Genomic DNA, 22,573 nt, shown 5'->3' on the forward strand with positions numbered 1-22,573 from the left:
GGGCGCCGATTGGTTGGGTCACTGGGCCCAGGATGGGCAGGGGGCGTGCCCGCCCGGAGCCCTGGGCGGGGCGGAGCTGCGGTCCCGCTGTCGGGGGACAGGTGCGGGTGGCCGCCGGCGATTCCTCCGCGCTGACGCGGCCGCCGCCAGTGGATGGCGCCGGCCACCTGCCCCTGATCGCCTCCGGAGCCCCTGCGTCCCAGCGGAGCGGAGCGACCATGGCTCCTCCCCAGGGCCCCCAAGCCCCGCAGGAATTCGGGGGCCCCCTGGGTAACGGAGCAGCGGGGGAAGGTCGGGGTTTGCAGGGAAGCTGTCCGCCCCGAGGGGCCGGTGCCGGGGGCGGCCGGGCTCCACGCAGCGGGCGGAGGGGCGGGCGGGGAAGGGATGCCGAGGCGGAGGGGCGGGCGAGGTGGGCCGGGGCTGAGCCGCGACTCCCTCCGCAGGCGCGGCGGCGCTGCTGCTGCTGCTGCCGGCCACCATGTTCCACCTGCTCCTGGCGGCCCGCTCGGGCCCGGCGCGCCTCCTGGGCCTGCCCCCGAGCCTGCCGGCGCCGGCCGAGCTGTGGAGCCCGCGGGCGCTGCTGCTGCTGCTCGCCTGGCTCGGCCTGCAGGCCGCGCTCTACCTGCTGCCGGCGCGCCAGGTGTGCGCTCCCCACACCCCGGCTAAGGGCTCCGGGCGGGGGCGGGGGAGGGAGGGCGCCCCCTCACCAGACCCCTCCTCCGTGCCCGCAGGTGGCCACGGGGCTGGAACTGAAGGACCGGAGGCGCCTGCTCTACCCCATTAACGGTGCCTGGGGGTCCCACCCTTGCATTGGGAGTTGCCCCGGTGGGGTGAGGTTTCCCCCTCTAGCAGGGAAGTCCAGGGAGCTTCGCCCCAAACCCCGAGCTCCATCGTGGGTCTCCGTTCAGTGTAGATCGGTGGGTCCTGAGCTCTTCAGCGCGAGGCTAGCGCGCTACCACTTGAGCCACAGCGCCACTTCCGGTTTTCTGGTGGTTCACAGGAGGTAGAGTCTCCCGGACTCTCCTGACCCGGCTGGCTTTGAACCGCGATCCTCAGATCTCAGCCTGCTGAGTAGCTAGGGTTACAGGGGTGAGCCACCAGCGCCTGGCTTTATGGGTCTCTGGAAAGGCAGTATCCCCATGCCCCTGCCCCGTGCCAGCTGAAGGTTGTGTGGAGTGAGTGCCACCCTCTCGAGCTTTGGGTTATATGTTGGCTTTGGAGGGGGCAAGGTGCAGAGCCCCAGGGCTCACTCTGCTGGGGTTCAGGCTTCCAGGCGCTGGTGCTGACAGCCCTGCTGGTTGCTGTGGGGGTGTTACTGGGGCTGCCCCTGGGGGCACTCACAGAAATGCTCCTGCCCTTGGCGTCTGCGGCCACCCTCATGGCCTTCATCTTCAGCCTCCTCCTCTATTTGAAGGCCCTGGTGGCCCCTGCCTCGGCCCTGGCACCTGGGGGAAACACAGGTGAGAGAGGGGTTCCGTGGGGGGGGGGGGAGACAGAAGGGTACACCTGCCTGCACCATCACCTTCTTCTCCAGGCAACCTGATTTACGACTTTTTCCTGGGACGGGAGCTCAACCCTCGAATCTGTTCCTTTGACTTCAAATATTTCTGCGAGCTGCGGCCTGGCCTCATGGCCTGGGTATGCTGGGCTTGACTGGCTGCCAGGAGGGGGCTGTGTGTGTGTGTGTGTGTGTGTGTGTGTGTGTGAGCACTGCATGCATAGGGCAGGGTGACAGTTGTGCAAACAACCATTCTACAAACATGTCACTCGCTACATGCATGCCTTTGTCATTGCTCTAGTCACATGAGAGAGATACTTTATCAAGATTTCATTTTAGGGCTGGGACTATGGCCTAGTGGCACGAGTGCTTGCCTCAAATACATGAAGCCCTAGGTTCGATTCCTCAGCACCACATACATAGAAAAGGCCAGAAGTGGTGCTGTGGCTCAAGTGGTAGAGTGCTAGCCTTGAGCAAAAAGAAGCCAAGGACAGTGCTCAGGCCCTGAGCTCAAGGCCCAGGACTGGCGGGGGAAAAAAAAAAAAAAGGTTTCATTTTAGCGAGAAAGCCCCAAACCAGCAAAAGCTACATAGGGGACTAGGCGTGTAGCTCAGAGGTAGAGCACTTGGCTAGCATGTACCAAGCCCCCTGGTCCCACACCCAACACCACCAAAGCAGAAATACAGCGGAGACAGGGCTTGTGGGGAAAACAAAGCAGGAAAATGTAGTGAGAGTGCAAACCGGTTTAAATGTGCAAAATCCATTCCAAAGATAGTGATGGTGTGCTACTTCAAGGTCAAGTCAATGAAGAACCCAGACCTCATAGCCAGGTTTAGCAACCTGCTGTCACTGGAGCCATGACAACACTCCGCCTATGTTTAATTGTGGGCCGCTGGCCAAGACTGCAGAGAAAACTCCTGAGCAAAGTCCCACCTTTCACCTCGGGTGACCTCATCTTGAGGCAAGCCTGCCAAGGACTCACCGTGGAGTTGGGAGATGTCTTGTTTTTAATTAAAATGATTTCATTAACAAGGCACTGGTTGTAATCCTAGCTACTCAGGAAGCTGAGATCTGAGGATGGAGGTCCTCAGCCAGCCCAGGAAGACAAATCTAAGAGACTTTCACCTCCAACTAATCCTGAGTGCTCCCACGCCAGACCCCACTGTAGACCTGGGTCCTGATCCGACAGCCATGACCAGCTTCTAGACTCATAGACTCACTGGTGAAATGGGATAGAATAAAAACTACTATGAGAACTAGAAGAGATAATCCTCCTGTGCCCCACCCCCACCCCCGTGTTGGTACCAGGACTTGAACACAGGGCTTTGTGCTTTCTTTCCACTTGCTCACAGCAAGTGCTCTACCATTTGAAATATGCGTCCAGCCTGACATGTTGGTTAACTGGAAATAGTCTTACACTTCCCTGCCTGAGCTGGCTTTGAGTTGTGATCCTCTAAGTCTCAGCCTCTGGAGTAGCTAGGATTTCAGGTGTGATCCACCAGCACCTGGATAAAAAGTCATCTTAATGGCATCACCAAGCTCAGCATGGGCTAGTTCCCATCTAACCACTGGTCCTTTATACATCCTATCTCAGAGTCCTTGTCCCAGTTTTCATTTTCCACATGGCAGTGGCTTTGGAAAAGATAAGCAACTGGCTCAAGTGAAAAACTCAGGTTCAAAACTCGGAGTTTTAGCTGGGTGCTGGGGGTTCACGCCTGTCATCCTAGCTACTCAGGAGACTGAAATCTGAGGATCACAATTCAAAACCAGCCTCTCCAGGAATATCTGAGATTACCATCAGAAAACTGGAAGTAGAGCTGTAGCTCAAAGTGGTAGAGTGTTAGCCTTGAGCAGAAAAGCTCAGGGACAAGGATCAGCCCAGGCCCTGAGCTCAAATCCCATAACGACCACCATCAAAATCCTAGCAGTTTTCACTGTAGAGTCCCAGCCACTTCCCTGAATATAGGGCCTGGATGCATTCGAGGGACCAGGACCCGAGAGTGACTAACAGTGACGGCTGGGAGGCTGGCTCTGCTCTACCCAGGGGCTGGCACCTGTGTGGAGATGATGCTTTCTTCCCAATCCCTCAGGTCCTCATCAACCTGGCCCTGCTGCTGAGGGAGGCGGAGCTGCGTGGGAGCCCTTCGCTAGCCATGTGGCTAGTCAATGGTTTCCAGTTGCTGTATGTGGCTGATGCCCTCTGGTATGAGGTGAGGTTGGAGCTTTTTTTTGCCAGTCCTGGGTCTTGGACTCAGGGCCTGAGCACTGTCCCTGGCTTCTTTTTGCTCAAGGCTAGCACTCTGCCACTTGAGCCACAGCGCCGCTTCTGGCCATTTTCTGTATATGTGGTGCTGGGGAATTGAACCCAGGGCCTCATGTACATGAGGCAAGCACTCTTACCACTAGGCCATATCCCCAGCCCATGAGGTGAGGTTGGGCTGAACCAGGGAGGCCAGGAAGGGCATCTGGGGACCTCCCCAGGTTAAGCCGCTGTGTCTGGGTCCTGTCTCTGCAGGAGGCCGTCCTCACCACCATGGACATCACACACGATGGGTTTGGCTTCATGCTGGCCTTTGGGGACCTAGTCTGGGTACCTTTCACCTACAGCCTGCAGGCCCAGTTCTTGCTGTACCACCCACAGGCCCTGGGGTTGCCCATGGCCTTGGTCATCTGCTTCATCAATGGTCAGTCAGGAAGGGCAGCAGTTTGGGCCCATCACCCCGCTCCCCCCACCCCCCTACTTCATTCAGGCTCTCGGCTCAGGTGCTTCTCCAAAGCTGAGAGTTGGGTCCCGGGTGTCACTGCAGAGCCTGGATGGCCAGGACCAGGTAAAGACTCTCATCTCTAACCAGGTGCTCGTCCTCCCCCACTCTGACCCCTACCCTCTAGCTGTTGGTTACTTCATCTTCCGGAGGGCCAATTCTCAGAAAAACACTTTCCGCAAGAATCCTTCTGATCCTAGTGTGGCTGGTGAGCTGGGTTTCTTGGGATCCATGGAAGATGTGGGGTGGCAAAGCTTTCTGGGGCTCCCTATTCCCCTACCTATCTTTCCCCAGGCCTTGAGACCATCCCTACAGCCACAGGAAGGAAACTGCTGGTGTCTGGGTGGTGGGGTATGGTGCGCCACCCCAATTATCTTGGAGACCTCATCATGTCTCTGGCCTGGTCCTTGCCCTGTGGTGAGTGGCCTGGACACACTCGGGGGTGGCAATGGTAACCAGAGGAGGCGTAGCCTGGGAATGTCACAGTGGAGTCAGCACGGGGAAGCCCGGGAAGCGTGTGGTGGTGGGGGCCAATTCCAGTCCCAACCTAGTCTTGTGTACCTCATACTGGACCTTGCTGCTCTGTGGAAACCTTGGTGACCTGAGGTGTTGGCTAGAGGGTCACAGAGCTCCTTCCTTACAGGGGTGTCCCACTTGCTGCCCTACTTCTACATCCTCTACTTCACCGCACTGCTGGTGCACCGGGAGGCCCGGGATGAGCAGCAGTGCCTGCGGAAGTACGGTCGAGCTTGGCAGGAGTACTGCCAGCGAGTGCCTTACCGCATTGTGCCCTACGTCTACTGAAGGAGTTCGGCTGTCCACCAGTGCACCTGCTCCCAGGATGCAGGGCTTAAGGGCCTGCACCCAACCTGGTCTTGAGCCGTACCAGGCAGCTCAAGGGAGCCTAGCCTGAGAAGAGATGGCTTTGGAGCAAGAAGATGAAGGCAGTGCCCACAGAAACGCTTCCCAGTTTGAGATAAATGTCTGGAACCCATGGTGTGCCTTCTCTCCCAATCTAGGGCTAGGATGTTTATGGGTGGCTGAATTAGCTTGACTATGGAGAAGCTGGAGGGTGGATTATGGGCCCTCGAGTCTGCTACTCAGAAATGGGCACTGCTAACCTTTGGGCAGCCCAGTCACAGCTTTATTAATGATTAGGGTCGGTTCTCAATTCAGCCAGGGAGCTCCTCAATCAGAGTCTTGGGGGCGGGTGGCACGGGGCCTCCCCAAAGCCGCTCCAGCTCCCCAGTGAGGGCAGCCACCTCTTCAGCTGCCACGGCGTGGGCCCGGTAGGCACCGGTGCAGTCCAGAGCCAGGGGTGTGAGGGCGGCCTCGTTTTCGTTGGTCCAGGCCAACAGGAATTGGCACTTCTTCCTGGCCCGGTAGAGGCGCTCTCGATCTTCGCGGGCCACAGCTAGTTTCCGGGCCCGGCCCAGGGTCTGCACTACGTGCCCAAGGGCTGCCAACGTGTAGCCTTTCTGGTTGGCAGGTCCCTCACCCAGCAGGATGCGGGCAGCCTCCTGCATGGCACCCCGCGTACCCAGGGGCCCGGGTGGGTGCTCGCCCGCTTCTAGGACGTGGGCTGCGGCTTGCAGGGCTTCCTCCGTAGAGGCGAAGACTTGTTGGGCGCCCAGGGCTCCAGAAACATCCAGCAGCGTGGCACAGAGGTCCGAGAGCAGCAGCGCGTCGTCTCCGCCATGATAGAGGGCGAGCGCGTGCGCGTACGCGAACAGCACGTTGGGCAGCTGGAAGCGCACGAGCGGCGAGACCGGGCCGCGGCTCAGGCTGGCCAGCGCGGGGATGCGGGCGGGCACGGCGGGCGGGGGGGGCCCCGGGACGGACCCCGGAATCGGCTCCGCGGCGGCGGCGGCGGCATCCCTCCCGGCCTCGGGCGCCGCGGTCGCCGGCTCCAGCTCTTCCAGAAGCCGCGGCCCGGCCCCGCGGCTCCACCACCACGGCCGCCAGGGAGGAAGCAGGCGTCCGGCCTCGCCGCGGCTCAGCAGCCGCTCGAAGGCGGCCTGCTCGGCGGGCGCCAGCCGTTCCCAGAGTCCCGAGAGGCCTCCGGGCGCCAGGCCGGGGCGGGGGCCCGCGGCTCCGGGCTCGTCCTCCGCCTCGCGTTGCTCGCGCAGCCGGCGAAGGGCGCCTGCCAGGCGGCTGGGCGAGGCGCTGCGGCCGCGGAGCTCTCCCAGCACCTGGTCGCGGTAGAAGCCCTCGGCACAGGCGCCATGCGCGCGGTAGCAGCGCAGCGAGCAGTAGGGCGCATTGCAGCGCGGGCAGGTGTAGCGCGCCGGCTGGGCCTCCCCGGCCGGGCAGAAACCACAGGGCCCGCCCGGCTCCATGGCAACAGGAGCCGCGTGCTAGCAGCGGGCGCACCCACGCCGTAGCACAGCCACTTCCGGCGCTGCGTAGGCCACTTCCGCTCCGTTAGTGGGCCAATAGCGGGGCGCGGGCGCGGCCAACATCGCGAGGCTTCTCGCGACTCCCGCCCACACCCGGAAGCCGAGCCGTGCTTCGGGCGGGCGCTGAAGGCGGTAGTGACGTAAGCACGCAACCCCACCTGGGTGGCGTCAGTTGATCGTGGGTGCCCGCTCGCCGCCCTCTAGTGACCGCGGCGCGCCGGGCGCCCTAGACGGCCTGAAAACCACCGGCCACCGTTCTTGCACTAGAGAGCTGCAGCAGGAATGAGTGCACACACCTGGCCAGTCCTGGGGTTTGAACTCAGGGCCTGAGCACTGTCCCTGGCCTCTTTGAGTCCAGCACTCTGCCACTTGAGCCACAGCGCCACTTCTGGCTTTTTCTATCTATGTGGTGCTGAGGAGTCGAACCCAGGGCTTTATGCATGCAAGCCAAGCACTGTACCACCAGGCCACATTCCCAGCCCCTTGGCAGGCTTCTGAAGGATGAGTTTCCTGCGCTGGAAGAGCAGCCTTTATCCCGTAGAGACTATAGACAAATTAAGGGACAATTAGAGTGAATAAAAAGACCTAGATGAGGACACCTGGCCTAATATTGGGGGTACTGCTCGTGCAGAACAAAACAGCTTCATGTCTGAGCTTCTGTTCTATTTTCTCCAAACTTAGCTTCATTGCCATCGTCCATCCAAGTCTGTTAGCTGTAGACTCCATATTAATGATTATCAAGAACTCTTTTAAAGAGGATCGAAAGAGAAGATAGCCTAAAGAGGTGCAGTCTTGAGGTGCAGTGAAGATAATGAACCAAGCCAGGCGCGCCCGTGGCTCATGCCTGTAATCCTAGCTATTCAGGAGCCTGAGAACTGAGGATGGTTCAAAGCCATCTCAGGCAGGAATGTCTGTAAGACTTATCCATAAACCCCAGAAAATGAGAAATGGCACTGGGGCTCAAAGTGGTAGAGCGCTAAGCCTTGAGCAAAAAAGCTTAGAGTTCAAGCCCCACGACCCACCGAAAGGAAAACAAAACCAAAAAATGACAATGCTGCCAAGCGCCATTCATTGCATCCAGTTCTGTAGTCTCTCTGACCTCACATCCAATTCCACATTCTGCATTTATCTTTCCCTCCAAAATTTAGATGGATTTGAAGACCATCTCTATATCCTCCACGAATGGCCACCTTATCTAGACTTCACCCCCTTAACTGTTTTCCTTACTTTCTAGCCCTCCAAAAGAATTAGATCACAAGGCTGTGTGTTGGTCAGTGGCATAGGGATTGCCTAGTCTGTTTATAGCTCAATTTAATTTCCAGTACCAAAGCACCTTGCCTGTGCCAAGGGCTTCTACTGCAACCAGATTACAAATCAGATCACCTTAGTCTCTCACGTAAATCCTTTTCATGACTCCATTGCAATAGGACATTGGATTTTGCCCCTGCTGTTGTGTAAATGTCCACAGGGGCACTAATATTGAGCCAAGCATAGGTGTAGTGGCACTGACCAGTAACTCCAGCATTTGGATAACTAAGGCAAAAGGATCTCAAGTTGCAGGCCAGGTTATCCTAGACTACACATAAATGGAAGGAGGGAGGGGAGGAGGAAGGGGAAGGAAGGTATAACAGAACACGCACAAAACAGCAAGCCCCCACAAGTTCTCAAATAGAAACTTAATCCCTACTGAGAGATACCAAGAGGTGGTTTAGTCATGAAAGTTCTGCCTTAATGTACTAATCCATAAATGGATTAATGGTTTGTCTGGAGGGTCTGTTATGTAACTGAACCAAAATGTATTTTTTCCTTACTCAGGATGGTATTCAGAGCAACAGAAAATGGAGTTAGACAAACCCAGCCTTCTCTCTCACAAGACCATACAGGTTCTGCACCCACCCGACACTTTTTCCCGTCTTTGCAATTCCTTCTCCAGGTGATGCTTGATTGGGTAGTTTCCTCCCTGAGGAAAAGCCAATCCCAAACCCTGCTTTATGTATGAGACCAAACACTTCCATCTATTTAGTTTTCTCACTTTCCCCTACAAAACAACAACAACAAAAAAAAACCAGGCTCACGGGTGGCTCCCGCCTGTAATCCTAGCTACTCAGGAGGCTGAGATCTGAGGATGATGGTTCCAGTCCCAGGCAGGAAAGACCCTGTTGAGACTCATCTTCAATTAATCACTCAGAAACCAGAAGTGGAGCTGTGACTCAAAAGTGGTAGACGGCTAGCCTTGAGCAGAAGAGCTCAGGGACCATGCCCGTGCCATGACTTCAAGCCTCCTGAAAAAAGCCAACGCTTGAGTGATGGCTTGCTTCAACTGGTAGGATGCTAGCCCAGCAAGTCTGAGGCCAAGTTCAAACTCAACACCCCTCACGAAAAGGTAGAAAGGAGCCTTTAAAAAAAAAAAAAAAAAACTACAGAAACAAGATAGCCAATACTTGCACACATCTACACTGACCAGGTGCTTACCCAAGCATTTTACATCCTTTAACCCACACATGGCAGGCAGAGACCAGTGGTTCAGGGTCAAAGCCAGACAAGAGCAGAAGGGAAAAACAAAACATGGAAGCTCTAAGCTCAGAAGTTCAAGTCCAGAGCCTATAGGCTTTTGTTAACTTTAGTATATTGCATTCCAAGAACCAGCAGACTCATTAACATTATGACAACACGTGAAGCTAAAATGTTGCTAGGGAGGAACCATAAATCAACTACTCCATCCTGATTGTGATTAAATTGGCAAAGCCAGCCAAACAATCAGAAGTACAAAGAAGGGCATCCTTCACCTTTGTGTGTAATGAAGTGATAGCAAAGGCATTCCATGTTCTTGTGTTATGGACTTCCACTTCCCCTCTTCTGTTGTTGCTCCCCAAATCAGCCTCTAACTTAAGACTTCTTTGCCAGTCCTGCGGCTTTAACTCAGAGCCTGGTCTTTGTCCAAGCCCCTCTGTGCTCACACACTCTACCACTTGAACCACAGCACTGCTTCTAGCCTTTTCTGTGGTACTGAGGAATTGAACCCAGGGCTTCATGCATGCTAGGCAAGCACTCTACCAATAAGCCACATTCCCAGCCCCCAAGACTATTTCCTTTGGCTAGAGGATGAAAAAGGACTTGAGTACAAATTTACTTAGGATGGGGATAGCCCTACCCCTACTGATGTCTATTTTCCTCAAGACCAAGGGTTGCAGGTTACTTATTACACTGTTCTAGGGAACACACCACCAGCCATACCTCCCCTCCCCCAGCCTCATGGTCCTGCAAAGAAAGATAAAACTATGAGCTGCATGGTCGAAGTAGCTTTATTACACAAAGCCAAGATTACTCAGGACTTAAGAGTTTGCATTGGGGCCCTTCTTCTTGCCAAAGGTGGGCACAACATTGACAAAGCGTCGGTTGTACTGCATCCGCCTCTTGGCCCGGCCAGTCTTCTTCTTCTTCTTCTCCTGTTTGGCCACCTGGAAAAAGGATGGATTAGACCTTAGGTTACTTTTTACTATGCCAGGATCTTTCCCTCAGACTCCCTTCTCTAGGAAGGGAAAAGGTATACGAAAGACCAGAGTGTTACCTTTTTTTTTTTTTGCCAGTCCTGCGGCTTGAACTCAGGGTCTGAGCACTGTCCCTGGCTTCTTTTTGCTCAAGGCTAGCACTCTACCTCTTGAGCCACAGCACCACTTCTGGCCGTTTTCTATATATGTGGTGCTGAGAAATTGAATCCAGGGCTTCATGTATATGAGGTGAGCATTTTACCACTAGGCCATATTCCCAGCCCCAGTCTTAGCTATTTTGAAAGAAAAAGACAGTGACAGGCTAGGGATATGGCCTAGTGGCAAGAGTGCTTGCCTCTAATACATGAATCCCTGGGTTTGATTCCCCAGCACTACATATACAGAAAACTGCCAGAAGTGGCGCTGTGGCTCAAGTGGCAGAGTGCTAGCCTTGAGCAAAAAGAAGCCAGGGACAGTGCTCAGCTCAGGCCCTGAGTCCAAGGCCCAGGACTGGCAAAAAAAGAAAAAGAAAAGAAAAAGTGACGACGACAACAACAACAACCAAACCCCAAAGTTCAAGTAGCACTAGTAATCCACTCACCTTGGGAGTCTGACCTCTCACTTTTCCAGCACGGGCCAAGGATCCATGGACTTTACCTAGGGTGGGGAAAATGGAGAGCCACAGGTTAAGACACCAGGCACCACTCAATACCATGGCTTTCCTCATCTCAGACTTCCAAAGACAACTTGGATCCAAAAGAAAGTGGCGGAGATCTGAGTTCTAGTCAAGTTTCCTGCATCATTTCCCCAACTCCTGACTTTCAACAATAACTGAAGAGCCCGCCCCTCAGGGACCTGGTCTTCCTGACTTTAGGGAGGGAAACCGAGAGCTGGACGAAGGTCTGGCGAGGGACTTGAGGAGCGGTTACACTCGCACTCTGTTCTAAGGCTACCAAGTAGGAGAAAGAAAACCCAAACCCCCCTTCCCCACTCACCTCCAAGCAGGCGGCCGGCGATCTGCAGGGTAGCCAGGGCCTCCACCCCGCACTGGCCGAGGGTAGCGTCATCCTCCAGCGGCGTGCCTGCCAGGAGCAGGACCTGGTCTTCGGGGACGATACCTTCCAGGGAGGCCACACGAGCCTACCAGACGTAAAAACCCGCAGAAAAAAAGTAAGCATCCCCCGTCTCCCCGCGGGGCACGCGGGCGGGCGGGCGAGGGAGGGCGCGGGGCGCACGCACCTTAATCTGGGCGATCGTCTCCTGGCCCGTCACCTCAAGGGTGTGGAGCTCCTGGGCGCGGACGAAGAGCTGCATTTTGGCGACTGAGAAAACAACGGGGGGGGGGGGGAAAGGAGGCTGGTGAGAGAGGGGAAGAAATGCCCGGGGAGGCCCGGCGGGTCCGAGGGCGTCGCGGGGGCCTCACGTGTGGAACGCCGGGCCTACCGGGAAGTTCAGGAAGCCCAGGGCCACAAAGGGACCCTCCTTCCCAGCTCCCCGCGCCCCGGGACCCGCTCCGCGCCCAGCCAGCCACCGACGGGGCTCCCGATCCGCCCGCCGCACACGGCTCACCGGAACCGCGGGACCAGCGGCCGCTACCGTGAAGATGGAGTCGAGAAAGAGGAAGGAGCGCGGTGCGCAGGCGCACTGGGGCCCGGCTGCGTGGCGCGTCACCGCCGAGCGACTGGACGCGCTCCTCTATTTGTACCGCCCACTGCCGTTCTGGCCCCGCCCCCTCCGGGCTCCGCGCAGGCGTCCTGCCGACTGCGGCGCTGCCTCCGGGCCGGGTGGGACCAAGCCGGGTGCGCGCGCAGCCAGCGGGAGGAGGCCAAGATGGCGGCGGCCGTGGTGAGCGGTGCGCGTTGGCTGTGGAGGGGGACCGGCGTCCAGCGAGGCTGCGGCCTCCGGCAGCTGGTGAGAGCGCTGGGCTCGCCGCCGAGGGTGGCACGGGGCTCTCGGGTGCTCGGTGCGGGTCCGGAAGCTGCGTCCTTTCGCGGGGGGGAGGCGGGCCTCGTCTTCCTGTCTCCTCGGTGCCTACGAGAGTGGGAGGGAAGGTGGCCGCCTGGCGACCGACCCCGGCGGAGGGCGGGGGTTGACATGTGACCGCCGCGGGACCGAACGGGAGAGCGTCACCGACGTTCTCAGCCCGAGGGGACGGGGGAAGAAGAGTTAGGGTTGGGGCCAGCGCCGAATCCAGAACTTGAGGGCTTCCATAGACTGCCCGGAGCACACTGAGAAGTGTGTGTGTGTGTGTGTGTGTGTGTTAGAATGCTCAGAGCACACTGAGAATTGTGTGTGTGTGTGTTAGAATGCTCAGAGCACACTGAGAATTGTGTGTGTGTGTGTTAGAATGCTCAGAGCACACTGAGAATTGTGTGTGTGTCTGTGTGTTAGAATGCTCAGAGCACACTGAGAATTGTGTGTGTGTGTTAGAATGCCCACAGCACACTGAGAATTGCAGTGTGCGTGTGTGTCTGTGTGTTAGAATGCTCAGAGCACACAGAATTCCTGTGTGTGTGTGTGTGTGTTAGAATGCCCAGAGAATACTCAGAATTGCAGTATGTGTGTGTTAGAATGCTCAGAGAACACTGAGAATTGCTGAGTGTGTGTGTGTTAGAATGCCCAGAGCACACTGAGAATTGCAGTGTGTGTGTGTTAGAATGCTCAGAGAATACTGAGAATTGCAGTGTGTGTGTGTTAGAATGCCCAGAGCACACTGAGAATTGCAGTGTGTGTGTTAGAATGCTCAGAGAATACTGAGAATTGCAGTGTGTTTGTGTGTGTGTTAGAATGCTCAGAGAATACTGAGAATTGCAGTGTGTGTGTGTTAGAATGCCCAGAGAATACTGACAATTGCAGTGTGTGTGTGTGTTAGAATGCCCAGAGAATAGTGAGAATTGCTGTGTGTGTGCGTGCACATCCCTTGCCCTCTTCCACATGGGTGAATTAATGAAGAAACGGTTTGTTGTCTCAGAGCCAGACCCAGAGGCCTCCTGATTATACCGGCTTTGTGGAGTCTTCAGATGAGTACCGGTTCGTGGAGCGTCTCTTACCCCCTACCAGCATCCCAAAGCCCCCGAAGCATGAACATTATCCCACACCTAGTGGCTGGCAGCCTCCCAGAGGTAAGCAGGGTAATGGGCATAGTTTGAACAGGAGCTTCCTCCTCCTCAGCGTTTATTCAGCCTGTCCCTGTTGAGTCTTTAGAATCTCCCGTGGTTCCTGTGCTCGCATTGAGATCTTCTAGGGTAGCGTTGTCTTCCAAGGAATGACTCAGAAGTAGAGCCCTCTCCCTCTCTTTCACTGATGGCCATGCATTTTAAGATACTAGACTGGGAATATTTCCATATGGGAGAAAGTAAGTCATGAAGACAAGATCTCCCTTCACCCCCAGCACAACAGATTACCTTTACTGAGAACACCGTTTGTAAGACAGTTTCTGTGTTTGAATGGGACTCTGGCTCTGCTGTACACTGTTGTTGAGCTGTAAGTCATTAAGTTTCTCCCAAGATCACTAAGCAAACTGAAGATAATCCATTCAGCACATAAACCACTTAGGGTAGAGCCCAGCAAAATAGGTGCCTACTGCTTTTACCCCTTTGTTCCAGAAATTGTTTTCAGTGGAAAAAGACAAACATTGGCCCCAGGGGGAACCCAAAGACACAGGAGTTATGCCCTAACTCTCTGAGTGCGTGTGTATGTATACACACATGTACATGTATATGTACCAGTGCTGGAGATTGAACTCGGTCCCTGACCACTGTCCCTGAGCTCTTTTTGCTCAGGACTAGCACTCTTACTACCCAAGCTGTAACTACTGGCCTTTGGGTGGTTCATTGGAAATGAGAGGTGCCTAGGTTCAAACCATGATCCTCAGATCTCAGCCTCCTGAGTAGCTAGGACTATAAACACGAGCCACCAACACCTGGCATGACTCCATTTTTTCCCTGAGTACCTACTTGGTCACATGTTCTTTGTAGGACCTTGAAGGTATGATGAATAATTTAGTCTGACTCTTAAGTTGAAGGAAGGAAGAGTTACCCTGACTTGAAGTCAGGCTGGCTGGTCCAGTTGGATACAACAGGGTAATTTTGTGAGGGGAAAGGCTTTGGCTGAGTGAGATGGAATCTAGAACAAATTGTTTATCACCGTTGTTCCTTGTCACAGACCCCCCACCCAACCTGCCCTACTTTGTGCGGCGCTCCCGGATGCACAACGTCCCTGTCTACAGGGATATCACACACGGCAATCGCCACATGACTGTGATCCGGAAAGTAGAAGGGGACATATGGGTAAGTGGGTCGGGTAGTTCGGTTAGGGTCTGGTTCTGACCGTTGGGGAGCTTAAGGGATGGGAGGTTGCTGGAAAGGAAGGATTGTTGACCAAGCCTGACGTTTCATCTTTCCTCAGGCTCTGCAGAAGGATGTGGAAGACTTTTTGAGCCCACTCCTTGGGAAGAAACCAGTCACCCAGGTTAATGAGGTGACAGGTACTCTGCGGGTCAAGGGCTACTTTGATGAGCAACTTAAAGCCTGGCTTCTTGAGAAGGGCTTCTGAGCCCCACTGTGCAGCCTGTTGGCGGTGTCCCACGCAGACTGGAGGCCAAGGGACCTCAAGAGGGGGGAATTGGACATTGGAGCCTTTGGGGACAGGATCCAAAAGGCTGTTCAGTGCGTGAGGCTAAAGGGCTTTAAGTGTTAGGCCTTGACTGACTAAGGGAGAAATGGGACCCTTCCACACAAGGGTCCACTGGGAGAGAGTACTGACTGCCATCCCTCCACTCACTGTGGCTTGTTTCTTCGGGCTTCTTTGATCTAGTTTTTCAAATTCCAGGGCTTATCACCTGGTGGAAGCAGTTGCCCAACATTGTTTGGGAGCATTCACAGGCTAGACCCACTGGGCATATATCCTTTATCCCCAGGATCTTCCCCAGCTCTTGGTCTAGGCCAGATTTGGCTTGCTGGAGATTGTGGAAACAGGGTCCTGAGGAGCATCTTTAAGTTCCAAAAGAAAAGCACCGAATGTCAGGTCTGTCCCAGAGAGATTAGGAGACCCAGTCCTGGTCCCTGCTCCATTCCAAACCAATTGGCATGGCCAGGTTTCCAGTGCCACAGGTTACATGGTTTGCTTTGGCTGGCCTGGCCACAAGGGGGCGCCTGGGTGCTTCTCAGCCCAGCCCAAGGCCATCCTCAAGGCTGCCCATCTAGTCCAAGCGGGCCCGGGGTTTGCAGGTAGAAGGGTGGAGGCGCAGGTCCTTGACACCCTTGCCATCCATCCTTCCCACCCCATAGCAACTAGCCTTCACACTCGTCCCACCGTCAGAGCCGGGGGAGCCCAAATCCTGAATTCCCACTCCCACCTCCCCATCAAACTGGCTAAGGCAGTGTTTGGCTCCTGGCTACCCTACTTATCTCTGACCTAGGGCAGAGGGTGTTGAAGCTCTCTGGGGCTCAGTTTCCCCATATGTAAAGTAGCCAAGCCTTTCTTGTTGATCCTGGAGATTCAGACCCTTCACAAGTCCGCAGCCTGGGCCAGGGAAAGGAGCCTGGCCTAGATCCTAAACACGAGTCCCACCAGTCATTAATGCAAGTTTTTATTTGGCCGTATATACAATTTAAGCTATTAAAATTTGTACAATATTTACAAATTAAATAATCATCTGAAACTGTCTCCAGCAACTCTTGTAACACAAAACCGAGGGGAAGAAAGACAGGGCTGGGCAGGCCTTGGCTCCTGTGGTCTCTGCCCAGCCCAGAGCCTGTGCTGAACTGACTAGAGAGCAGGAACTGCACTCCGGCACCTCCTTCCTGGGGTCAAGCATTCCAATTCTAAAGACAAAATATAAGCCAAAAGCCACTAGGTCAGGAAGCAGTTTCAATCCTGAACTGGAGAAAAGCTCTGCAGGTCAGGAGTGGTCTTCCTTGAGTCCCAGGGTCGCAGTGGTTAAGGAGCAGCGCGCTGGCCCTCAGCCCACATGGCTGGGCAGTGGCTGCTGGGTGAGACTGTCCGCCTCAGCTGAGAAGCTGCAGGGAAAGGGCCCGGGTGAGGGGAGGGCAGGGTCCCTCAGTGCTGCCCGCCTGCCCCCCCACCCCAGGCACTCCTTTCCCTGAGTTGTGTGGTTGCCAGTAAGACGTGGAAATGCCACAGGGCGTAGGGGGCACAGCCACCATCACAAGGGGGCTTCTGGGGGAGACTGGGATAAGGAAAGGATTGGTGCCACTCTTGGCGGGGGAGTCGGGCCAGTTCCTGACCTGCCTCGAGCCCCTCTGGAATCCACACTTGAGAATGGGAGCTAATACTGTTCACGCAGTGTGACCCCACACACACACACAAGTAGGGCCCAGAGGGGCTGCCCCTCCTCCCAAAGGGGGGTGGTGGAGAAGAGGGCTTCTCAGAGGCCAAGCCTTTGCCTTCCCAGCCCTAGCAGACCACAGGGCTGAAGGGTGGAGAGGAAGGCTGGAACTGCCCAACATCCCCATGGCCTCCCGGGGCTCTGAGGGCTCCAGCTCTCAGCCAGGAGGCCACCCTCTTTCCACTGGGCCTTGGGGGTGCCCCCGCTTCCTCAGAGCTGGGGTTACGACTCCCTGGTGCAGACAGAGAGGGAGCTGGCACTTGGTGGCAGGACATGTTCCAGCTAGGGTTGCTCAAGAGAGCGGGGGCAGGGCCAGGACTAGGGCAGTGTCAGTGGGCGATAGGGGCCTCCAGCTTCTGCAGGCGGCGCCGGCGGAGCTCGGCTGCATCAGGCTCTCCGTCCTCAGGCAGCTCCTCAGCACCCACTGTCTCAGGAGCTGGGGACAGAGGTGAGGAATGGAACCCAGAGGAAGGCACAGCCCACCGGCCCACCCCGCAGTGGGGGAGCACACCTACCTGGTGGCTTCTCCATTTCAGAGGCTGATGGGGAGGGTCCTGCGGGTGGGGGGGTGGCCTCAGAGCTGGGGTTGCTGGCAGAGGCCGCAGCAGGAACCCCTGTGGAGGCCGTCTCTTCAGTGGGGTTGACAGTGGCAGGCCTGGGGGGCCTGGAAAGAGAGGACAAGGGCCTGGCCTTGGCACCCTGGGTTGGGCAGTAGAGAGCCTTGCAGGACAGTTCAGGATGGCACCTTGGGGCCCCAGTGAACACAAGTGAACTGGGTGTGGAATGGATCTCAGATGGGACCAATCCAAAAGCAGAGTGACTGTCAGCACTTGGATTATCAATCTCCTGCAGCCCTGGGCTGCAGACAGGTCCCCTGCTGTCCTGCCTTCTCCCCTTGGGAACATCAGCACTCCTGCCAGCGTCAGTGTCACTCTGGGCACGCCCCCTGTTGGGTGCCACCTAGGTCTAGGAAGTAGGACTCCCGTACCAGTACGGTAAAGGAGGCCACAGAGCAGGTGAGCAGTGGGACTGGCACTGTAACCGGGCCAGGGGCCAGCGCATCTCCTGAGCTCTGGGGCAATCCCAGCATAAAGGAATGTCAGGGGAGGAGTCAGAGCAACAGAAGCTTAGAAAAACAAGACAGAGCCCCAGTCAGCCCTCATTACCAGCTCTCAGCTGCGGAGGAGGAGAACCCTGACCCTGGCTGAGCTGGAGGTGGGTGGCCTGAGTCAGCAGGTGTTAGGGAGAGAGGGTTCTGGCAGACGCACCCCAGGGAGGCCAGCACCGTGAGGTACTGGTTGATCTGCAGCATGGCGGCGTCCAGCAGCGTGTGGATGTTGCGCAGGCTCTGCAGCCGGGCCTCTAGGTGCTGCCGCTCGTGGCCCTCCAGAGCCCGCAGCTCCTCTGGGGTGAGCCCAGCGAAGCCCGCGGGGGGCACAGGCATTGGCGGGAAGGCTGGAGAAAGGTGGAAACTTAATCTGGGGGGCCTGGGCCCAACTGAGGCTTTCCCCCCAATACATGCCAGAGTGGCCCAGCTTACCAAAGGGCGGGGGCAGGGGCATGCCCATCCAGGGAGGAGGGAATGGGAAGCCAGGGGCGGGGCCAGCTTCTGGGGCTGCAGAGCCAGGGGCAGGGGCCGAGCCAGCAGCTGTGGTTGTGGCTGCTCCACTGGGCCGAGAAAGGGCTGGTGAAGAGCAGGGGTTAGCAGGCTGCAGGGCCGGTCTTCATGCCGGCCACACCCCCAGCTAATGAAGGACCCCCAGGCTCACCTGCACTGGTGGAGGGAGGGGCTGCGGCCTCGCCTGAGCTGGGGGGAGGTGGCACAGGTGGGAAGGGGCCCATGGGTGGCCACAGAGGGAACATGCCTGGAGGAAAAGGAGGCAGGAGGCCCTGGGGGACTGCAGAGAGAGGAGAGGGTGGTGAGACAGGGCTGAGCTGCGTGGACCCCACTCCCGGGCAGGAAGCTTTGGCCTCTGCTCCTGCCGGGCCGAGAGCTCAGCACGAGCCACAGCTGCACTTAAATTTAGTTCTCACGTTCTCACCCTTCCCTGTGCAGACTGAGCTTCTGGGGGGCAGAAACTTGATTACCCAGTGTCTTCCTTACCCAACCCAGGGCCAGCTCCCCTGTGTCACGGTAAAGAGCTACATGAAGAGACACTCACAGTTAGGGGGCTGGGGCAGGAGTGGAGGGGCGTGGGGGGCAGGGGGCGGCCCCTGGTCTGCAGGCTCAGGGGGCGGTGGTGACTGGGCTGGCAGCGATGCCCGTAGGACATCCATCCGGCAGGTGGGGCAGGTCTGCTGCCTCTGGAACCAGGAGCGCAGGCAGCTGCGAGTCAAGAGCAGGCAGTGGTCAGCAGGTCCCGAGGGCCTGTGGGGGTGCCGGCTCCCCGGGGCCGCCCCCACCTGGTGTGGAAGATGTGGTTGCAGGGCAGCCTCTTGGCACCAGTCACCATCTCTTCCCGGCAGATGATGCAGACATTGTCCACTGCCTGGAGTTCCTCAGGGGTGGCGTCTGGATACCTGGTTGGGATGGTGGGGTGCGTGTCAGGGCCTGGGCTCAGCCCAAGGGGATCCAGGACGGAGCCGGGAGAGCGGCGCGGACAAGCCTACTTACAGCGTGTTCATGTTGCGGATCGCTCGGCGAGACATGATGGCATCTGTCACAGCCTTCTTGAACTGCCTGAAAGGACAGCTGGTGAACGCAGGGAAACAGGGAGGGGCAGGTCAGGGTGTGGAGGCCAGGGCTGGACTCACCTCATGGCCAGGTACATGGGCCGGATGGCAAAAAGCGGGAAGGTGTGCACCTTGATCATGATGGTCATGAAGGCCATGTACAGCAGAACCTTGATGAAGCCTGCAGAGCAGCCGGTCAGGACCGTGTGGACAGAGGGTGGGGGGTGGGGGGTGTCGGGAGAAGCCCCACCCCCCTCACCTGTGAAGAGCTCCGTGTAGAGCATGTACACAGCCTTGTTATCCCAGGGGTTCTCGCTCTGGAGGTCCACGGAGTGCAGCACGTACTTGACGAAGATGGTGAGCACCATGGTCATCAGGATGGCATACTGGAGAGGACGCAAGGGGGACATGAATGCCAGCTCCCTCCTACGCGACCCACGCTGCAGCACCGTGAACACCAGCCCCCTCCCATGCAAGCCACGCTGCAGCACCGTGAACACCAGCCCCCTTCTGTGCGAGCCACGGTGAACACCAGCCTCCTTCCACGCCAGCCACGCTACAGCATCGTGAACGCCAGCCCCCTTCCACGCCAGCCACGCTACAGCATCGTGAACGCCAGCCCCCTTCCACGCCAGCCACGCTACAGCATCGTGAACGCCAGCCCCCTTCCACGCCAGCCTCGCTGCAGCATCGTGAACGCCAGCCCCCTTCCACGCCAGCCTCGCTGCAGCATCGTGAACGCCAGCCCCCTTCCACGCCAGCCTCGCTGCAGCACCGGGCCCCAGCACAGGCCCTTCCACTCACTAGCTGGGAGAGCCCTTGAAACTCACTCAACCACACTTTGCTCATCAGCGAGCTGCAGAACTACTGCTTATTAAGAAAAGCAGGTCAGGAGCTTGGGACAAGACCTGACATACATCAGCCCTCTGCACATGTGAACTGTCACTGAATACTCTGCCTCTGGCCTGGGACATGGTGTCCCTAGCAGTCCAGCCATCCAGAGCCAGCTACAATGCCAGCCTCCAGCAAGACTTCCTGAACTCCAAGTCAGGGTTCCCCAGAATCAGCCTGTGCTCCCCGGCACCCACCACCCAGGAGTGCGTGAGAAGGGCCATCCCTGAGTGACCACTGCTCCCGGGTGGCCACACAGCATGTGCTCAGTTTGATTTGTTGGCTCACCCCAGGCACATGCAGTGCTACCTCGGGGTAGTCCCCCCAACCTCCCCAGTCACTTTTACCTCAAAGCCAAACACCAGCTGCACGGAGGCCCCCCGGGTCAGGATGCTGTGATAGGCATGGCTGATGAAGAGGAAGTCCAGGATACCCAGGAGGAACATAAGGGCTGTGGGGACCCCCGAGGTGGGGGAGCGGAGTCAGCCAAGGCCTGACAGCCACTTCCTGCCTTAAAACAGCCAGCCTCAAATCCACCGTGGTGTGGCACCACCCTCTAGTTGGGGGGGCACACACCATTGGATTCAGCCTCTGGGAAGTCTAGTTTTGCCCAGGGTCGGACAGGGTGGCCCCAGGAGGCAACGCAACGAGCGGAGGGTCTAGACAGCTGAGTGGAACAAGCAAGAGACTATGCAAATTAACTTCCTAAATTATCTTTCCTGTACAGCTGTGGGCTGAGGGGCAGCCGGGGCCCTGGGGGAGCAGCCCGTGGGGCTGGTGACTTCCCTTGGCGTCTCTCCTCCCTCCAGCTGTGTCCCCTGCCCTCCAGGAGCCTCACTCACAGACGATGCGGCAGTGGAAGAGCCAGGAGATATTGGGGCTTCGCTCCATCTGAGGCAGAGCAGAGGGGGTGGGGGGGACTCTGTCAGGAAGGCGAGGCTCACCTTCCATCCCCAACCCAGCCACGTGGCTCCTGAGCCCGCCACTCCCAACTCACAAAGTCCACGCGGTCCTCTGCCAGCCAGTGGAAACATTTGAGAAAGAGGAGGAGAGTGAAGAGCGCCACAAAGCGGGGGCTGAAGTCATCCCGAAAGACAGTGAAGGCCAGGCAGGTCTCCGTGACCGCATACCACGAGCGCTCCAAAAGGTGCTGGGGGTTGGACGAGAGAAGATGAAGAATCTAGATACTGTTTGCTCAGATTCCAGCCCCTCACCATCGGAGCCAGCCACCGACACCTTACCTCCATCTCGGCTGCCCTCAGCTGCCCAAAGAACACTTTGCCCATCACCTTGCCCAAGAGGAAGACAAGGACGAAGGCCTGTATATACAGGACCTAGGAGTGGAGAAAGGCTATGGTTTGAGGTCTCTTTTCTGCTCCCCAAGGCATCATCAGTTTATTCAAAAGTTAGGCAGCTAGTGGCTATGACTCCCCTACTTACCGGATCTGTAGCCCCGCCTCTGCCCCAGGCAGACTCCTCCTTCCCTCCCAGGGCGATCCTCCCTCCCAGAGCCCAGAACTCACGGCCATGCTGGGGCTGGACTTGGTCAAGTACACCACAGTGGGGTAGAACTGGTGTTTGAGGTAGTAGGCGTGTGCCACCACGGCTCCGGTCAGCGCCAGGCTGGCCGCCATCATCACTGCGGTGCGGAACATTGCCCTGGCCCGGAGACCTGCATGGGGGGGAAAAGATGTAAAAGAAAATGGATGTAATGATCGCAAACCTAACATAGGGCCTGGCACAGCGTCCATAGGAGGAAGGGAGATCGGATCTGGCAGACCATATGCCATACACTGAGGCTCAGAGGGGTCAAGGGATCTCACTGACACAAGGCCTGGAACCTGGATCGGTCCCTTCAAATCTAGGACTCTGCCCTGCCAAGGCGATCCTCTAGAGTGGCAAAACTAAAACACTAATACGGGGGGGCGGGGGGATTGTCACCGCTGACCACCGAGTGCACGAGCTGGGGTGAGGCGCAACAGCAAAACTGCGTTGGAGAGGCGGGAACGCTTGGCCTGGGCGGCGGGGGGGTGGGGGTGGTGGAGGCAGGCGCGAAGGGGCGCAGCCTCCTGGGTGACAGCTGTGCGGGGGGGGGGGCGGACGCGCGCCCCTCGGGAGCGGGCGGGGGTACGTCAGCCTGGAACCCTGACGTCCCCCCCAAGCCCCGAGGCAGTGTCAACTCGGGGCACCGTAGAAACGGCCGGTGGACGGGGTGCAGTGGCGGGAGCGAGGCAGCCGCGCACCTGTGAGCGCCGCGAGGTGCGGGCGCAGCAGGCGGGGCTGGGCCTCCGGGAGTGCGGGCCGCGCCGGCGCCGGCGGCCCACGGCCATCTGACAGGCCGAGCTCGGGCGAGGGGGGGGCCCGATGCCGGTGACCTCAACGGGAAGGTCTCGGCCCCGATCCCGACCCCAACCGGGGCCGGCCTCGGCCTCACTCACCAGGAGCCCAGCGCCGCGAGCCCGCTCAATCCCCGCGACTGCGGCAGCCGCTCCGGTTAACAACACTCCCCACCC

General features: G+C 57.6%; 5 protein-coding genes across 6 annotated transcripts; 2 read left to right on the forward strand and 3 right to left on the reverse strand.

Annotated features, from left to right (window-relative positions):
• Positions 1–120: 120 nt before the first annotated feature.
• Positions 121–5,253, forward strand: Tm7sf2 (transmembrane 7 superfamily member 2). Its single transcript, XM_048359651.1, has 10 exons — positions 121–270; positions 444–640; positions 732–786; positions 1,266–1,460; positions 1,535–1,638; positions 3,589–3,708; positions 4,014–4,182; positions 4,388–4,468; positions 4,555–4,677; positions 4,904–5,253. The coding sequence occupies exons 1-10, from the start codon at positions 219–221 to the stop codon at positions 5,062–5,064; spliced, it is 1,257 nt and encodes a 418-aa protein (XP_048215608.1). The 5' UTR covers positions 121–218; the 3' UTR covers positions 5,065–5,253.
• A 129-nt stretch (positions 5,254–5,382) lies between these two features.
• Znhit2 (zinc finger HIT-type containing 2) lies at positions 5,383–6,643 on the reverse strand. The gene has a single exon (XM_048359652.1). The coding sequence runs from the start codon at positions 6,597–6,599 to the stop codon at positions 5,433–5,435; it is 1,167 nt and encodes a 388-aa protein (XP_048215609.1). The 5' UTR covers positions 6,600–6,643; the 3' UTR covers positions 5,383–5,432.
• Positions 6,644–9,943: 3,300 nt separating this feature from the next.
• Fau (FAU ubiquitin like and ribosomal protein S30 fusion) lies at positions 9,944–11,869 on the reverse strand. Its single transcript, XM_048359930.1, has 5 exons — positions 11,717–11,869; positions 11,387–11,469; positions 11,143–11,287; positions 10,749–10,804; positions 9,944–10,117 (listed from the first exon to the last, which is right to left on the reverse strand). The coding sequence occupies exons 2-5, from the start codon at positions 11,459–11,461 to the stop codon at positions 9,992–9,994; spliced, it is 402 nt and encodes a 133-aa protein (XP_048215887.1). The 5' UTR covers positions 11,462–11,469; positions 11,717–11,869; the 3' UTR covers positions 9,944–9,991.
• Positions 11,870–11,962: 93 nt separating this feature from the next.
• On the forward strand, positions 11,963–15,814 carry Mrpl49 (mitochondrial ribosomal protein L49). Its single transcript, XM_048359929.1, has 4 exons — positions 11,963–12,058; positions 13,119–13,269; positions 14,312–14,436; positions 14,555–15,814. The coding sequence occupies exons 1-4, from the start codon at positions 11,978–11,980 to the stop codon at positions 14,699–14,701; spliced, it is 504 nt and encodes a 167-aa protein (XP_048215886.1). The 5' UTR covers positions 11,963–11,977; the 3' UTR covers positions 14,702–15,814.
• Syvn1 (synoviolin 1) lies at positions 15,725–22,573 on the reverse strand. 2 transcript variants are annotated; one of them, XM_048359928.1, is made up of 16 exons: positions 22,499–22,573; positions 21,584–21,732; positions 21,302–21,394; positions 21,058–21,210; positions 20,903–20,951; positions 20,408–20,511; positions 19,429–19,555; positions 19,251–19,350; positions 19,111–19,176; positions 18,900–19,016; positions 18,659–18,822; positions 18,266–18,394; positions 18,037–18,180; positions 17,765–17,951; positions 17,012–17,160; positions 15,725–16,932 (listed from the first exon to the last, which is right to left on the reverse strand). In XM_048359928.1, exons 2-16 carry the CDS (start codon positions 21,713–21,715, stop codon positions 16,826–16,828), a joined length of 1,821 nt encoding a protein of 606 aa, XP_048215885.1. In that variant the 5' UTR covers positions 21,716–21,732; positions 22,499–22,573; the 3' UTR covers positions 15,725–16,825. The 2 variants fall into 2 exon arrangements, with proteins under 2 accessions (XP_048215885.1, XP_048215884.1); XM_048359927.1 differs by having other exon boundaries at positions 15,725–16,935.

Source organism: Perognathus longimembris, chromosome 13 (genome assembly GCF_023159225.1).
Source record: "Perognathus longimembris pacificus isolate PPM17 chromosome 13, ASM2315922v1, whole genome shotgun sequence".
NCBI lineage: Eukaryota > Metazoa > Chordata > Mammalia > Rodentia > Heteromyidae > Perognathus > Perognathus longimembris.

Excerpts from the sequence above, each read along its gene's own strand:
- Tm7sf2 (XM_048359651.1), top strand. The coding sequence starts at position 219 with ATGGCTCCTCCCCAGGGCCCCCAAGCCCCGCAGGAATTCGGGGGCCCC. Across the intron at positions 787-1,265 it reads CCTGCTCTACCCCATTAACG|GCTTCCAGGCGCTGGTGCTG; the intron begins GTGCCTGGGGGT and ends GCTGGGGTTCAG. Across the intron at positions 4,469-4,554 it reads TTCTGATCCTAGTGTGGCTG|GCCTTGAGACCATCCCTACA; the intron begins GTGAGCTGGGTT and ends ATCTTTCCCCAG.
- Znhit2 (XM_048359652.1), bottom strand. The coding sequence starts at position 6,599 with ATGGAGCCGGGCGGGCCCTGTGGTTTCTGCCCGGCCGGGGAGGCCCAG.
- Fau (XM_048359930.1), bottom strand. The coding sequence starts at position 11,461 with ATGCAGCTCTTCGTCCGCGCCCAGGAGCTCCACACCCTTGAGGTGACG. Across the intron at positions 11,288-11,386 it reads AGACGATCGCCCAGATTAAG|GCTCGTGTGGCCTCCCTGGA; the intron begins GTGCGTGCGCCC and ends TACGTCTGGTAG. Across the intron at positions 10,805-11,142 it reads CGCCGGCCGCCTGCTTGGAG|GTAAAGTCCATGGATCCTTG; the intron begins GTGAGTGGGGAA and ends TCCCCACCCTAG.
- Mrpl49 (XM_048359929.1), top strand. The coding sequence starts at position 11,978 with ATGGCGGCGGCCGTGGTGAGCGGTGCGCGTTGGCTGTGGAGGGGGACC. Across the intron at positions 13,270-14,311 it reads TGGCTGGCAGCCTCCCAGAG|ACCCCCCACCCAACCTGCCC; the intron begins GTAAGCAGGGTA and ends TCCTTGTCACAG. Across the intron at positions 14,437-14,554 it reads AAGTAGAAGGGGACATATGG|GCTCTGCAGAAGGATGTGGA; the intron begins GTAAGTGGGTCG and ends ATCTTTCCTCAG.
- Syvn1 (XM_048359927.1), bottom strand. The coding sequence starts at position 21,715 with ATGTTCCGCACCGCAGTGATGATGGCGGCCAGCCTGGCGCTGACCGGA. Across the intron at positions 20,512-20,902 it reads CTTCCACTGCCGCATCGTCT|CCCTTATGTTCCTCCTGGGT; the intron begins GTGAGTGAGGCT and ends GGGTCCCCACAG. Across the intron at positions 18,823-18,899 it reads AACCACATCTTCCACACCAG|CTGCCTGCGCTCCTGGTTCC; the intron begins GTGGGGGCGGCC and ends CTTGACTCGCAG.